The 17348-nt window shown below is 33.5% G+C and overlaps 2 protein-coding genes across 3 annotated transcripts; one reads left to right on the top strand and one right to left on the bottom strand.

Annotated features, from left to right (window-relative positions):
* Positions 1-1327: 1327 nt before the first annotated feature.
* Positions 1328-5225, bottom strand: LOC148627956 (uncharacterized). 2 transcript variants are annotated; one of them, XM_088582172.1, is made up of 3 exons: positions 5058-5225; positions 4166-4223; positions 1328-3911 (listed from the first exon to the last, which is right to left on the bottom strand). In XM_088582172.1, the coding sequence occupies exons 2-3, from the start codon at positions 4201-4203 to the stop codon at positions 2561-2563; spliced, it is 1389 nt and encodes a 462-aa protein (XP_088438298.1). In that variant the 5' UTR covers positions 4204-4223; positions 5058-5225; the 3' UTR covers positions 1328-2560. The 2 variants fall into 2 exon arrangements, with proteins under 2 accessions (XP_088438298.1, XP_088438306.1); XM_088582180.1 differs by lacking the exon at positions 4166-4223.
* Positions 4964-17205, top strand: LOC148627955 (uncharacterized). The gene is made up of 3 exons (XM_088582192.1): positions 4964-5082; positions 11287-11586; positions 12179-17205. Exons 1-3 carry the CDS (start codon positions 5010-5012, stop codon positions 12499-12501), a joined length of 696 nt encoding a protein of 231 aa, XP_088438318.1. The 5' UTR covers positions 4964-5009; the 3' UTR covers positions 12502-17205.
* The last annotated feature ends 143 nt before the right edge of the window (positions 17206-17348 follow it).

The following is a 17348-nucleotide window of genomic DNA, read 5'->3' as shown; positions in this document are numbered from 1 at the left end:
GTTACGTTAGCATGTGTTAAATTTAGGTTACAGACCACCAATTCAACCAATGAGCATTTGGAACGTACGCAAAAATAGTCCTACGCAGAAATTACCCCTGTTCCTCATAGTGCTGTGAAAAAATGTTCTCACCTTATTTAAAAAAATTAAACAGTTTCTGAAAGGAAAAACATTTCTGTACATTTTATATGTGCATTTTACTTCTTGTGATGTGAAGCCTAATCTACATAATGATTTCTAAATATATCCCTATCTTGTGAAAACACTGGGATTTCCCATGCTATTTATAGACACTTCACTTCCGGTGACCAGTACTGCACTGCAAGTCTGCTAACCCCACATGCCATTCTGAGGATTGTGAGCTGACATATGTAGAATCATGCTGATATATAGTCCTCTGGAGGTTAAAGTTAAGGTAAAGTCCAGAGAAGCCATTGAATATTGTGAAATTTGCATAAAAGCTTATGGGAAGTGGAATTAGTGGTTTCTAGCCTTAAACCATAGATAAATGAAATATGAAACAATAAGTCTTTTTAACAAAGGCACCGATCAGAAAACACCAAACTAAAAGGAGTGGAAACCTTTTTTTAGAACATAAAGTGATGACTGTCTTAAGAGCACAACTCTGACAATAATTATAAATGCAGATAAATCAGAACATGCCAAAATTCATATCATAGAAAATCAAAAAATGAAAACAGCCACATGTTCTATTTGTAAAATGAATTTGAAACGCCAGAATTGGTGTCGAGGTGGCAATAAACTGACAAACCGTACTTGTCACGTGACCAATATACTATTGGGTCTTCACACATGCATTCATATCTGTATTTTGTTTATATGTTATTATCTCTGTAACTAAGTCATAGTTTAAGAGAATAAAATCATAGTCATACATGATCGCCTGATACAAAATTTGAAAAATGTCCTCTATACGCTGTAATGCGGGTAATGATACGAAGACGTGTGAAAATTAGGATTTAAATTGTCTTTCAGTTAAAAAATATATCGAGGAATACACGTCCCACTGCATGTTCATCTTACTGCTGCATTGGCTTCTAAGTTAATAAACAAATATCAGAAATACCGAGAGACGATTCAAAACAAAATTCACTATTGAATCAAGAAGAAAAATGACTTTCTTAGCTAAGAAATATTTCGTATATTTAAATGAACGGTCAAACTTGTAAATAGATAAATAAAAAATCCCCGCGCATATGCCGAAGACAAAGAGTTCAAGGCCAGGTTTATATCAAATTGATATATTACGGTTTCTTTTGTGAGAGTGGTTAGAATTCAGAGGTACGAGAATTCATAGAAGCAGATATTAAAACATAATTTTAATTTCAGATAATTTTATGGTGATGGATTTAAAACTATAAAATCCGTCTAGAATAGGAATAACATTTGATAAATATAACTAAAAACATTCAGACGATGTAAGCATCGTTTTTAAAAACTAATATCATCGCGGAATCTACTTTGGACGGTGCAAGTGTTCGGGGATCCAAACATTTATATCAGAACAGGTTCAGCATAGTTTTGGTTTCGTGCTAAGTCTATGAGCGGGAGTGATATACATACTTTCGCGAGGTATAGGAAAGTTTCAAGTGTATATCATCAACTATACCACAATTAACACGAAGAACAAGAACCTGTTTTGAAAGATATAATTTAATTCAATATTTAAGTGGATGCAGTGAGAATAATCAAGGGAACTAAGGTTATAGCGTTAATCAAATGAATGTTATCCAGGGACAAAGACCAGAAATGGAAAACAGACATACACAACAAAAACATTAAGTAACTAAAATCATACATACAAAAGCAAATGAGCAACTCGAGACTCCACTAAAAACTTGGAGCATGGACCAGGTGCACCGGCATGGTAAGCTTTTCTAGAAACACCCGCCGAGTTGCTCATAAAAAGTCAAGTCCGGGGTAGACAAACGAGGAAAGGAAAACTATGACACGTTGAATAAATCAGTTTTCATGGCGCAGATGGATACACCATAACGATCCACGACTCATGATGACGACCATAAAACTTCTGCAGTAATGACTTTAATCTTGTAGCAACATAACCTTGTTCCAGAAGCCTATTTGTTAGAAATCTATAGCGATACAAAAAGTCTGCGTAGTTTCGGCAAGCTCTGGCATAACGTATGAGTTTAAATTGTCTAAAGCGAACTTCGATCTTTTGTTCGGGTAAGACAGGTGTTCAGTTTTCTCAGGTTCAAAATATTCTTGTATCTAAAGTGACTAAAAAAAGGTTGTTGTTTAGACAAGTTTCAAGCTTTATTCTGGTTCGCTTTAGATACTATCCAAAGCGAACCCAGAATAAAACCTGAAACCTATCATAGGTTTCGCTGTACCTGACGAGAGTTAGTAACAGTTTTCACACTTGCACCCTCCAGAGTAGTTAATTAAAATCAACTTTTATCTTTATAAATATTTTCAATATAAGATATAAAATAATACTACAGAACAGTAAATGATAACAGGTCTTAGAAGGTAGATGCAAATAATGTTAAAAAACACCCAAAAGGCAAATTTATCGTTAGACAGTTTCAACTGTTTCGCCTACATGAGACATGAATGATTTAGCAGTATCTCTGGAAGTGTATGTCGACGTATAAAAAGCTCTTATATATAAACTACCATTTAGAATGTAGGAAACAACCAAAAATATAGGGGAATAGTCCACATCTATATCTGCGATTACTGTATAGTCCTTTAACGTAAAATTCTTCTGAATTTCTGGTTTGATACCGACTACACTACCCACATTAGACAACGAAAATATATTATCCGATTTTCCTTTCTTTTGACCCTCTTTAACTAACTTCGGATAAACCTCGTGTAAAATCTTTAGAGGCAATTTGTCGTCGATAGATGAACGAACCTGAGAGTTAATGTCTTTCGCTAAATCCCACAATATGTTCTCCGCATTGGATTGAGTGTTTACAGCGACGGATATCTTAATGGGAACAACTGCCATTCCTGTAAAAAATTCAGAATTTTGGTCTATATATCTTCTTAGATTGGCCCAGGTAACGAAGTCGTACATTATCGGCTCTTCGCATCCTTTTGACCTTAGAAGTTGAGAAAAAGATAAAGTAAGCAAAGCTAATATTGCACTAGTATTTGATACTTTCTGTTCGTTGCACGCTGATAAAAATGACTTCAAGATGGCAGAGCAAACAATAATCTGCTCGAAAGGTGATATTAGCTTCTTGGTAGTAGACTGTTCTTTTATTTCATCCCTAAAATAGTGGTTATATGCATGTAGTGCAGGTCTCGCGGAGAGCATTGGTTTATGAATAGAACCCTTACTTGTGTTACTGTCATGCTGTAAACTTGGTATTTGTTCGCATGCAGGTTGGTATGAATAATGGGTAAAATCGGAAGTCGACCCATTTTGGACGTTTACAAGTGATTCCAGAAATTCAAGAACAATTAAATACGAATAAGGAAAGTCAGAAGCACAATGAAGTATAGAAAACACGAAATGGAACATATTACAGTTGTTTGAAGTTTTATTCTTCACCCAGCTGAATCTCCAAACTTCTGACCCATTCTCGAAATGGCGAATATACTGGTCTTGAGCAACACTGTATAAATCAGCGTTCTCATAAATATGGATATCGATCTTCTTGTCTAAACTTTCAATAAAGTATGGACCATTCCCGTCCTCCTGAATACACATCCTCAGCATTGGATGGCGGGTAATCAATGATCCCAGAGCTGCAACTATGTGAGACTCTTCAACTTTCTTGGTACATTCGAGAGTGGCCATGTTTGGTATTAGTTTGCGCCCATGATACATGTTCTGTTCAAGTGCACCAAGGTAACGCTGTTTTTGCATCTCGGACAAACATCTATTTGAACATTTCAGTTGAGTACTGGATCTGAAATCAAATAAACATATATGAAATAGCAATTGACCATGGAACATTCTAAAGGGACCTTAAATGTATGTGTAATTATGAATTGATCAGTTAACAAGCCTTTATGCGATATTCAGATTATGGACTTCAGAACTGATTGCCACTAGAGCTACTTGTCCGTGGAAATAGTATTACGAATTCTCGGGTTACACATGATCTGTTAAATAACTTAAAATGAGATTGGAAAACAGTCGGAGTACAAACTTTGTAAATACCTTGTACATTTTGTCAATATCCTGCGTAGGAGAAACATTGTGCCTCTTGTGCTTCGATCTAAAAAGCATTAAAATAATCTGTAGTATGTTTGTTGTCCATTAGCATGTATTATATAGTGTAAAGAATACAGCTGTACCTACATGTATTGTCTAGTCTTTTAGCAGTCCAGCTATGAATCATGCAGGGGTGATTTATGGGTCGAAACATCACGATATTTAAAAATATTCTGAAAAGAATTTTAGAGAGTCGGCATACTATATCTAATGGCAGAAAAAAAAATCAGTGAAACACACTTTCATTTTCTTATTTAAGGGAAAGGAAAGGAAAATAAACAATTTGAAAAGACAAAGAGTTAAATATATAAATATATAAATCCTTGGAAAAGAGAAATCGAAACGAAAAGTCGCAGAAAGGGATCCACACGAGACATAGAACAGAGACTTAGTATGAACTCCCTTGGCCCAGATCCAGACACTTTGAAAATGAGGAGTGCCAGCCCATGTTCCTTTGAAATAGGGGGTGCTAGGACATTATTCGGGACTTTTTTTTGTCGTTTCACACATGAAAAAAAAAGAATAATTTTCCAATAAAAATAGGGTGCTAACCCCAGCATCCCTCCGAATCCGCCAATTGCCGTGTCTTTGTACAGCAGTTGGATAGTGAATGAATATTTGATAGTAATGATATTTAATCAAATAAAATATATATTACAGAGAGACTTGTAGCAAGTCCATGTCAACCGTATTCACCCTATAAAGGAGTAAAAATTAGCACAGTTAATCACCTGGATTGTTACGGTTACGGAAATCTTTCAGTAATTTAACAACTTCCTGTTATCATTTCATGTATGTAAGCAAGTGCGACATAAATATTGATATGGACACGATTTACCTTTTCGTTGTGGCTTCGATAATTGGTAAGGACTAGAACTCTACCGAGCAAAATTCAGTATCCAATTTCGCTCACAATTACTTAGGCCAGGGTAGGGTCAAGGACATCATACTGGGCATGATAAAGTGTCAGCCCGAGGCTTCATGTTCTTCCGTATCAGGCACGAGACCACAATTAATTTTCAAGCGCATTTCAATATACACATTTGAGCAGATTAAAAAATTCCACCGGCGCAAACTGAATAAAACTTCTCTGGCCTAAAGATATGTACAAACAGGATTTTATGTATAAATTGTAGAAAATTTTACCATCATTTTCTGAAATTAATACATATAACCCGGAGATGGGGTAAACATGACAAAATGACAAACCTTCCACTGAACCAAATCACAACTTTTAGTCAGAATTGATTAATGAAAAAAAAAACCCATGTAATTTTAACCTATTTTCTACCAATCAAAGGCAAAACTTCAGCAATTGAGTTTCCAGTAAAAGTATGAAACAATGTGGAAGGTACCTACTAACGAAGTTGAAACTATATACAATGAAAACCAAGGGGAATTAATTGTGTTCTCGTACCTATTAGATCAGTAAATGTGCTCACTTTGGATAAAAACTGCACTAGTGTCAAGATGAACCTTTTTTTACTTCAGCTACAAAGTTTCATCATGATTAGTTGAAACATATATTAGTTATAGCAAATTTAGTATCAGTGGTGCATTGCATGATTCACATGTCCAATGGTCAAAGGAAATAAGGCCCCTCTAAAATGTACATTTTTTTTTTAAATGCAATATTTTTGTGATTTTTTACATTGGTTGCATCATATTATGTGTATTTGATGCAATGAAGTTCAGTTTACTCAAGTTCCAGCTGCTGTAAGACCAAAAATTGGGTTTTTATACATGCGGCCATGGTCAGTGCACTTTTAGACCATGTATAGGGGTACACATATGAAAACTCATTATAATGATGCTGACAATGACTTAAATTGATCAACTTCAATCATAAAGTGGTCTACTCAAATCAAATGTACATTGAAAACAATAAGAAGTGGCTTCAAAGCTAAAACTGTCACTCCAGATCAATTTAAACCAGACCTGTACAGAGCTTGTTCAAGTGTGATTGTGTCCGATATTCAAAGTTAGCCTTTATTTTGGTTTTGAATGCTAAAAAAACAGAAACAAATGTAAAATAATATAAGGTTCTATTCTTATCAGGTACATAAGCAGGCAGTCAGCTGTATTTTTCCAGTTTTTCTACAAATTTTGTTTTTGAAACCTTACAGTGTATTCGGTACACTAAAATTAGGTGTTTTTGAGACATCACAAGGTATATACATGTAGTGACTTGCACTAGATGCATGAATATCAATGGAAGAATATATGAGATTTTGTTTATGTTATTATATTATTTACTAGCAAATACAAAAGATTCAGACCAATAAAACACATATCTGTGATTTTATAGATCCTAAGACAAGGCTGTGAAACCCCTGATGTGCCATATTGCATTAGCTGGGTTCATAAAAATTATACTAAATTGTCACATTTCTGCCTAAGCCTTGTTCATAAAGTATGTTTTTTGTTGATTTAATGTTCCCAGTGTATAGTTGGAGGAAAAAAACTCAAAGCTGTACAATATTTTCCACACTGGTCTATATTTCATACCTAACGCCCTAGTAAAGTGCAATTTCAATGGAAAATACCATAGAAACCATATTTTTTATTTAAATTTCAGAAAATAGAGAATAAAGTGCCAAAATCTTCATATTTCATGTAGATTTACTGAATTCTTGAAAATAAACATCAAATTACCCCCAGCAAAACTAGCAAATAAAATTTCTGATACTCTGGCAACCCCCTTATTAGACACGAAACCACAATTTTCAAGTGCATTTCAATATACACATTTGAGCAGATTAAAAAAATTCCACCAGCGCAAACTGAATAAAACTTCTCTGGCCTAAAGATATGTACAAACAGGATTTTATATATAAATTGTAGAAAATTTTACCATAATTTTCTGAAATTAATAGCCCCGTGCAGGTCCGGGTGTTAAAAGAATAAGCCTGCAGCAGCACTAAGCTTGTTGTAAAAGGCGACTAAATAGTGCTCAGAACCCTAGCCAGGGGCTAGGGTGCTCTGCCCACAGAGCAACTGGGATGTGTGCCCCAGGTGGTGGAATGGAGTACCCCTGGCGTGTTACATGCTGGGACTGTCAGGCTATAATACGGAAAACCTGACCGCAAACCATAGTGGTGCACCGTGTTGGGAAAGATGCCACGTTCCTTGCACGTTAAAGAGCCGTAATGTGGTATTCTCCTGGAGTAGGAACCATAGGGCTCCGCCACAGGAGGCTAAATTGCCCGACCCTACCCACCTCTCCCTATTTCCAGTAGCAATCAAAATTTGTCGACCCCATTGTCCTTGTGTCCCATCCCTTTTTCATTTCATCATCATTTCATGTTCATTTTATCATCAATTTCATGTTCATCGTCTGAGTATAGCTGAAATATTGCTGCTCAGACGTTAGACCCCAACAAACAAACAAACAAACAAATTGAAATTAATACATATAACCCGGAGATGGGGTAAACATGACAAACGAATCAAGTTATATGTCCCAAATTTTAACCTTCTTCCACTGAACCAAATCACAGCTTTTATTCAGAATTGATTTATGAAAAAAAATCCCATGTAATTTTAACCTATTTTCTACCAATTGGAGGCGAAACTTCAGCAAATAAGTTTCCAGTAAAAATATGAAAAAATGTGGAAGTTACAATACTTACTAACAAAGTTGGAACTATATTCGTATGCAATGAAAACCAAAGGGAATTAATTGTATTCTCATACCATCATTAGCCCTATTGGTAGAATGGTACTATTTATTTCCTATAGGCGACAATAGTAAAACTTTTGAAAAATTCCCCCTTTTAAAACAATGATGGAAATATAAACTGACTTTTTTTCCAGTCAAATTCATATCATAACCGACTTGATTCTTTGGTATTTTAAGCAGATGAAGTTTGGGGTCTTAAGTTCCCCTCTTTTTCTGCAAATGGCACAGTATTAATTTTTATATAAAATGGTTTTAAAAAAATATAATGCAATTTTTCCAAAGTATAACAATGTAACGTTAGAGCCAGGAATTAATTAAACATTTTGGGTATCAGTACAATTTGTCCAAATCGCAAGTATTTACTTAAGTAGGGTACACAAAAGGCCAACCTAAAATAATGAGAAATAGTACAGTTCTACTTATAATGTTCTGTTCACATTTGAAGTAATAATAACTAATTATTTTAAGGACGTCCTGAGTTTAAGAATTTTATGAACCATGATTATTCATTCATGGAGTTAATTGTTTAAAAATAATAATACTAGTTGTAGTACATGTACATATTTCAGTATTAAAATTGGGGGAGGGGGGAAACTTAAGTTCAGTGGGTACGTACAGAGGTACGCCCCATATCAGTCTACTTTATATGATTAGTGATATATGAAAAGGGAAGGCATTTTAGTTGCAGTATATGTGATAGGAGTTAAGATTTACAAGTAGGCTATATATTTACACATGGTTATTGATTTGACATCAATTAAATTTTTCTTGAAATTATCAAAGTATTAAAGATTTAATACCTCAACAGATGTCAGATTGATACACAGGAAGGGATCCAATTAACCCTGACATGATAATGATGTCTTCAGATACAGACATTATGTTCTGACCAGAATCCTGCTATGATATATAGATACAGATAAATGAATGGATTACATAAATGCATTACACACACACACATATATATATATATATATATAAGGGTCTGAAAAATTCCCAACGATGTTAGAACTGTCAAATTTGCGAAGCAAATTTCTTTGGTTGTTCCCTCCGCGGGACTCAAAATCGTACGGCTGTGACATCTATGGCAACACCGCCTGCACTTAGTCCAGTGCCCTAATCCTACGAGGAGGAATGACCCGGCCAGCGAAAGCTGTATTTTTATATAGCCTAGCTGGGCAAGTGGACTTAGTGCAGGCGGTGTTGCCATAGATGTCACAGTGGTATGAGTTGGAGTCCCGCGGAGGGAACGACCAAAGAAATTTTGCGTTCGCAAATTTGACAGTTCTAACATCTTTGGGAATTTTCAGACCCTTCTATAAGTTAACGTTATCTTCCCTGGTATCAGTTTTTCATTGTCAGGATATATGAATGGGGTAAAGGTAGGAAAAGTAAGTTTGATTTAGCCTGGGTAAGGTGTTGAGTGAGGTTGTAGGTTTAATCCAGCATGAGTAAGATTGTGGGTACAATCCAGTGTGGATAAGATTGTGGGTTCAATCCAGTGTGGGTAAGGTTGTGGATTCAATCCAACGTGGGTAAGGTTTAAGGTTCAACCCAGCATGGGTAAGGTGGTGAGTGAGGTAAGTTTAATCCAGCATGAGTAAGGCTGTAAGTTCAATCTATTGTGGGTAATGTTGTGGTTTCAATCCCTGACTGAATCATACTAGACTTTAAGACTAGTTAGTTGTAAGTCAAATTAATGTGTTTGAGTGGGATGACATGCCGACATATACATGTACTTGCATGCTGTTGCTTCTCTGAGCTACATAATGTAGCACATTTAAAATTAGTCTCAGCATGTATAAGTGATCTTCAATCTGTTGACGTGGTCAAACCAAAAGCAATCTTTCTCTGTTCTAAAAATGGTAAAATTCATGTGTATACATTAGATAACATTAAATATAACTAGGTGTACTTATACATTGCACATGTACATGTATTATGTCACACGTTTTATCATATACAATGTACATGTATTATGGGTACTTGGAACTGAAGGTTTTTCTGTGTTTCAGTTAAAGTGTCTGCATTCGAGTTGCATTCATGTTCATTGTACATTAACACAGATACAAGCAAGACCAACTTTGCATTTACGATCTTTTAATTGTAGTTCAGACACAACACCAAAACCTGAACAGTCATGATTTGTTTGTCTCTCATTCTAATAACATGTGCTTTATTGGCCAAGAAAAGCTTTTCAAGGTGAAAAGTAAAGCAAAAGTATAACAATAATATTTTCAGTTTGGAATTAAAGCAGTGGCAGATCCAGGGGTTGGGTGCAGGGGTTTAGCACCCCTCCTCTTAATTGGAAAATTTGTCATTTTCATGTATAAAATTGACAAAAAATGGCAAATAATGTTCTAGCATCCCCTTTTTCTGAGGAACCCCTTCTTTTCAAAGTGTCTGGATCCGCCCCGATAAAGGATGTAAATATACATGTACATGTATCCACTGTATTGATTCTGTTATTGTTTGGTATGGATTCTAAGTACATGTAGTTGATTCTTTGACATATCTGATTAACTCATCTTGATCTTCTACTGATATTTCAAAGACTTGATCATCTCTTATTCATCATATTTCATATAGACATGTTTGTAAATGATTTTTATGTACATGTCAACAGCATGGGATTTTTGAGTTGGCAATATTTGGTTGCTGTAACAATTATAAGAAAAAATGATGTTTGTTTTCCCCTTTTAGGTAGATTGTGAGTGAATTGTAGTGTTTTACATAAACTTTTGTAAAACACTACAATTCACTCACATTCATAGGGCTTGATATGAATAAAAATTGAATTAATGTGCACATACTAATTTTTACAGTGTACTAAATTTCGCTATTTTTGTGTTGGACAGAAAACTGAGAAAAAGGACATCCAAAATTTATTTTTAACATTGTTCAACACTAATCATATTTTTGAAACCAGGAAAATTGATAACCACGAATATGTTTTCTCTACAGAATCTGAGAAAAAAAAAAATAAAACGTTTACAGTAACTATTTTAACATGTATACCTGTTAACACTCTCATATTAGGGACAGACTACCACAAATTCAATGAAATATTCAGAATCTCCCACATAACAATGTTAAAATTACAATATTTTCTGTGAAAAATATAGAATAATTGAATTTTTACATAAAAATATCTTTGCATAAAAATCTCCCACATGAGAGGGTATCAATGGGGGAGAATCTCCCACATGAACTGAACCAAAGGTTAACAGGTATGGTTTTAAGCTTATAATTTCTACTATCGACCTTGAAAACTCAGGCTGTAACAACTACAAAAATGTATAACTGTTATACAAGCGATCAATCACAGAATTCTTTGAAGTCTAATCATATAACATCATTGAGATTATTTTGTCTATTTTCACAGGTATTTCAGAAGCTGGAGAATGCCATGTCAATGATAGAGATGATTTGTTTGGTAGTGGATACTATGAGTACTGTGCCTTTGGTTGCTGTGGGTTTACTGCCTGGTATGAAGGAGACTCAGTATGTTGTTCTGCTGTAGGTCCTATCATTGGGATTGTAATTGGTTCAGGATGTTTTATTGGTGTTGTCGCTGCTATAGTGTGTTGTTGTGTGAAGAAAAGAGGGAATGCAGGAACTGTTTTTGGACCAGGCCAACGAACCGGTGGTGTGGCTACAACAACTGTGGTTACTGCCAGTGCTGGTTAGATTTTTTTATATTCAGAAAAAAAATATAGAAAACACTGTTAATGCGTGTACATGTACATTGGATTCGACTTAATTGCATGTCTATTAATTTTTTAAAAACAAATCCATTCATTGTCTCATGAATATGTTAAAATCATGGTTTTTTGTATAGAATAATGCAAAATGAATAAATAAAAAACACCAGATGCTGTCTGCCTGTGTATTTATGGAAGGTAAATGAAATTTTAACAAGATTGTAATATGGATTGAAATATTAGACGCATGCATGAACACATTATTCATTTATACATGTTGTTCTCATCAGTACAGTGAAACTTGGCTTAACCAAACTTCTTGTAGAATTTAAAATTAGATAGGTTTAGACAGCTGTTTGGTTTACTAAGATTCAAAATAATTTTAACTGATGAAAAGCTAGATTTTTCAGTGTTTGGTTCAGACAGGTTTCACTGTATATGCAAAACTTGTAAGACCTTTTATGAATAGTACTTCAGTTCTGAAAGGGCTTAAGATCTAAACAATATTTCTGAAATAGCTTCAGATCTAAACAGAAAGACGGGAATTGATATTCATCTGTCTTGAACTTTCAGCTCAGCCGCAGTATCAGGGGATGTATCCAGGACAGACATATTCAGCACAACCAGCAGGATACCAGCAACCATCGGGCTATACTGCTGGATATCAACAACCTATGGGATACCAACAGCATTATCCACCTCAACCACAACAACCATACCCGCAGCCACCACAACCTCAACCAATGGGTCCAGTTGAAACAACATACACAGCTCCTTACCCACCTACTGCACAGGCAGGATATGTTCAGTCTCCAAATACAGGGTACTCACAAAAACCAGAATCTAAAGCTAGTGCCCCTCCCATGGATGAGCCTCCTCCCTACCCTTACCAATAATAGTCTGATGCATTTTTTTACTTTGACTTCTTACATTGGAATTTCACAAGTATAAAGGTTTATAACAACAGCAAAACAAAACACATGTACTGCAGATACAGTCTATATTGTCAATACTTCTAGTTCTTAATTCAGTTTTTATTTGAGAACAAGTAATCTCTTTATCTTAATTTGTTTTGTAAGTGTGCTCCTAAAGACAATGTTGTGCTGTGTTGTGTAACATGTATCTGTATTAAACTCTATACATTATATTTATAGCAAGTAAAATTGTGAATTTCAGGGGTTAGATTTGGTCTTTCCTTGATTGAATGACCATTACCTGATGAAATGTCTTAGGCTTGACAATGAAATTTAATTTTGTTATTATTCCATCTGGATTTGAATCTGTGTATATTTATCCCTGATTTCAAGAGTTATGTCCCTTACCCTAGGTCTACCTCCTTAAGGTACAAATTGTAGTTCATCAGGAAATGGTCATCCTATCAAAGTCTTCTCCTCTGAACATCATTATTGTACGCTCTGTAGTATATACATTGGAGAGACAGTAATTTTAGCAAAATCTTGCATTGTAAGCAGATATAGAGTATTACACAGAACTAGAAAATGTACATGGTTGATTTATGGTACTATGTACCAGTGGATGATATTTTGTAGGGAAATTCTAAATGTGTTGTGTAATTGTAAATGACAATGTTTGCTTGCAATTCATAATCTTATACATTTTTACTAACTTATTAACAAAACCTTCACGTTTTAATATAGTAAAATATTGGAGAAAAAAAATTTTTGATATAATATGTTTCTCATCTCTGCCTGTCTACAGGTATGTTATGTTGTTTGGACAACTCCATAAAAAGTACTTGATGGATTGCAATGAAACAACTTTGTGAAACCACCTGGAGATGTTATGTACATAGAAAAGGGGAGATAACTCAACTTATATTCATAAAAAAAAATGTACAGGAGGTTATTTAAAAGTGAATTTATAGTAGTCTTGATTGAGAATGGGTGTGATTTTTTTATTTTCAATAGGTTAAAGATAAGTTCAATTTTGAATGAAAGATTCTTAGTAAAAAATACTAGTACTATAAATGAGATGTTTATGATGAAAATAATGAAATGTGTAGCCAGAAATAATCATGGATAAAATCTTGATCACAAGATTTGAACTTTGCCCCTTAAATTGCTGTGACTCCACTAGGTCTCGTTCAAATGGAAGGAAAAGAGTTGTGTTATAATGATATGTGAGTCTGTTTATATTGTAAAAAGTCAAAGATGTTCAAAAACTTTTTGTTGTTTATAATACTCATTATTGTAGCCTCTTTCATGATTTATTTTTTAATACTTAATTTCTACTGTTCTATTTTTAAAAGTATTAAATATTTAGTTTCCTACTTCTAGGTTCATTAATGTAATGCATGGTTGTCAGAATTTTCTGTTTTGTGTTATTTTGAAGTCTATTATTATTTTCTATCATAAGGATATGTGCATAAGGAGTTTTTGTTGATTAGATTATTTTGCATCTTTTTGTATTTCTATAAACAACCATTTTCGTATAGGAGTTAGAGACCATTACTCATGAATTCACAGAGTAATGTGACAAGACTTACTAGTCCTATTGTAAAATTAGTACATAATAATTAAATAGTTTTTTCATTATATAAATGTGTAAATTTTTCTACTTGTCCACATGGACAAAATGTACCAAAAGTTTTTGAAATTTGTATGTTTATGTTATGACGTTATTTATATTGGTTCTCCACACTCAAATTAAGAGAAGATTTACATTGTAGAATGTTTTTTTTTTGTATTTGAATTTTGATGTAGATAAAGTGTATGATATCAGTTAGTACAACTTAATACAAGAGATATTGTTCAGTCTTCTACTAGGATGCTTTTGAGAACTGTGTCAGACACAGATGTGCAATTAATATCAATGTGTCTCCTTCATTTTATGTGTTTGATGCATTCATAACAGGTTTTTTTTTTTTAATTTTTTTCATTAATAGTGATTCAAATACATTGAATAGTTTGTGAAGTATGTGAAATTTAAGGAAATTGTTACAGCTTAAGTTCTAGTCCACATAAAATTCAGACACTGCCAATGGTATAGTGATTCATGATAAAGAAAAAAACACCTAACAAATAGTGCATTTTCAGTCTACATATGCTATACTTTCACATAATGATAGTCATTTCTGCATTCAGATCTGCACTTTTTAGAAAATCATTTTTATCTCCCACTAAAATCAACAAAATGAAACCAAATCAGTAATGATAACTCTCGCAAAGTGCCAATTTTATGTACAATCTACCGTATGTAATTTTTATCATGGAAGCGCAACCAAATGAAAAACTAAGACTGTTTATGTTATCAGTAATTGTTTCTGATCAGTAAATAAAACTGAATTAGGTTGGTTTTTGACATGCATGAATCACTTTCTGTCTGATTTTTAGATAGACTGGTACTTAAAATGTGACTGACTCGTACATTGCACATGTACACAAAACATTTATTGATATTAGCTCTCAATTTATCTTTCTTTTATATTTATATTTTAATGTTTTGGCATTCTGCTCAGGGGCAGGCATTTTTTTTTTAAAGTTTATAGCAGATTTTTTTCACTTTTGAGACCAGAATATTTCTATTTTTTTGCCATACAAGATTTTTTAGCTCATCTGGCAAAAGGCCGTGTGAGCTATTGCTATCACTTGGCATCTGTAGTCATTAACAATTTTTCAAAATCTTCTCCTCTAACACTACTTGACCAATTTGAACCAAACTTGGTATGAATGTTCCTTGGGGTATTCTGCATAGAACTGATGTGGGGATTTTTGATCTGTCGAAAAACATGGCATCCATTACTGAAAACAGAACATAGGGGTCAAACAGTTGTTTTTCACATATATCTCCAAAACCGTTAGGGTTAACTAAATTCTGACATGGGTAAAAGTGTTAAGCATGATGAGATCTATCTGCGGTCAAATTTTCATTTTAATCTGTTAAGCCATGTTGGTGTTATTGCCCTTTTTCAATATTTTTTGCTATTTATTTGTTATTTCTTTCAAAAATCTTCTCCTCTGACACAACTTGACCAATTGGAACCAAACTTGGTATGAATGTTTCTTGTGGTATTCTGCATAGTGTACTGATGTGGGGATTTTTGATCCATAAAAAAACATGGCCGCTATTACTAAAAATAGAACATATGGTCAGACAGTAGTTTTTCGCATATATCCTCAAAACTGTTCGGGTTAGCCAAATTCTTTCGATATCTGAAATGATCCTTATTATTAGGACTATATAAGTCTTCAGAGGAAAAAGTTGTCAGATGTTTCTTTGTAATTATTGCCCTTGAAAGGGAAAAAATGACAGTTTTAGTTTTTTTTCACAGTTTTCAGCTAATATCTTAAAAACTATTTAAATTTACTGCCCTTGAAAGACAAAATTCAACCAAGTGAGCAATTCAGGCTCCTGGGAGCCTCTTGTTTGGTCTCCTGTATGTTAGCTAAAAATGTACCTTCAGCAAAATCTATGATGTGGTTGTGTTAACACAAAGGAATTTAAAGAAATTAATTACCCAAAAATTTATCTAAAACATTAAAGATATTAACAATGTCAGAATATGAAAGGTAAGGCAATCTCACACTGCAATGGATAATATTTTAATGTACTTAAATATGACAGATTCTCATAGACGTTATTCCAAAATCATTTTGTAATTATACAATCTTACTGGAAAAAAACTGGTACCAGAATAAACATATTCATATAGCAAAACTTTTGTCTGAAACCTTGTTGGCCTTCCAAAATGATCATAATTGAAGCCAATTTTCCTTTTGTAGACAGTAAGAGCATTGTTAGGCTTTAAGAACCTATATTTTACTTTAAATCTATAAAAAAAAAAAAAAAAAAATATCCCGTGTGAAAATGTCTCTTGCTCTTCACTGTGTGACCTGCTATTTTACCCCAAATAATCTTTATGGGAAATAGGGGAACTTATTAATTAATGAGTTTTCCCCAAATTTGGAATATTGTGTTTTATTAACAAGGACCATATACTAGGCTTTATCTTGCATAATATTATATTTTACATCTGTTTTTTCATGTTGTGAAGTAAGATATTTCTGTAGTAATAAAACTTTCATTTTGTTTATTAATTTTAGTTTCATGGAATTGTTACAAAATTTTTTTTCGTTTTTTCAATGTTTTGTAGCTTTCCAGTAGCTTACTAAGCTATTTGCATAGGCTTCAAATAAAAAAACCAAGTTTATCAGATATTTTTTATTGTACTCGATATTCGGTTATGTTCTAAACTTTTTGCTGAAAGTAAAATAATCCAGAAATTAAGTAAAAAGGAGGGGGTAGCTGACTGACATAAAAAAGAAACTGCTCCAGGGTTTTCTAATAATTTTCTATACATGTATAATCAACCAAAATTTTTAAAAATAAGGAACCCTCCATTTAGGATCTGACTATGCAAGCAATGACTCTTTTTTTTATGATATTCCTCACATATACATTAACATTAGACTTTTTGTTTTGTTTTTGTTTTTTTCCTCATAACTTGTGCATGTATCTATGCAGTAAATTGTTATCTTTTCTTAGTCATTTTTTTATTTCATTTAAGTCATATTTAAATTATTATGTATTTTGTTGTAAATTTAATTTTTTGATATAAGATTAAATAGCCTGTTATATAATACTAGTAGTTATCCATCTACTGTTAATTTTTAGCCTCATAATTTGAAGACGCTCCCGTTGTAAAAACAACTGAGTGCAGGAAATTCTTTGGCGAGTGATTAATATTTTTTCTTAATTCTAATACATTTGACTGATCAGGGTC

Source organism: Perna viridis, chromosome 1 (assembly GCF_037379345.1).
Source record: "Perna viridis isolate PV_CMFRI_1.1 ecotype Kerala chromosome 1, ASM3737934v1, whole genome shotgun sequence".
Taxonomy (NCBI): domain Eukaryota; kingdom Metazoa; phylum Mollusca; class Bivalvia; order Mytilida; family Mytilidae; genus Perna; species Perna viridis.
Note: the sequence above shows the minus strand (reverse complement) of the source record. Positions and strands in the feature narration are given on the sequence as shown.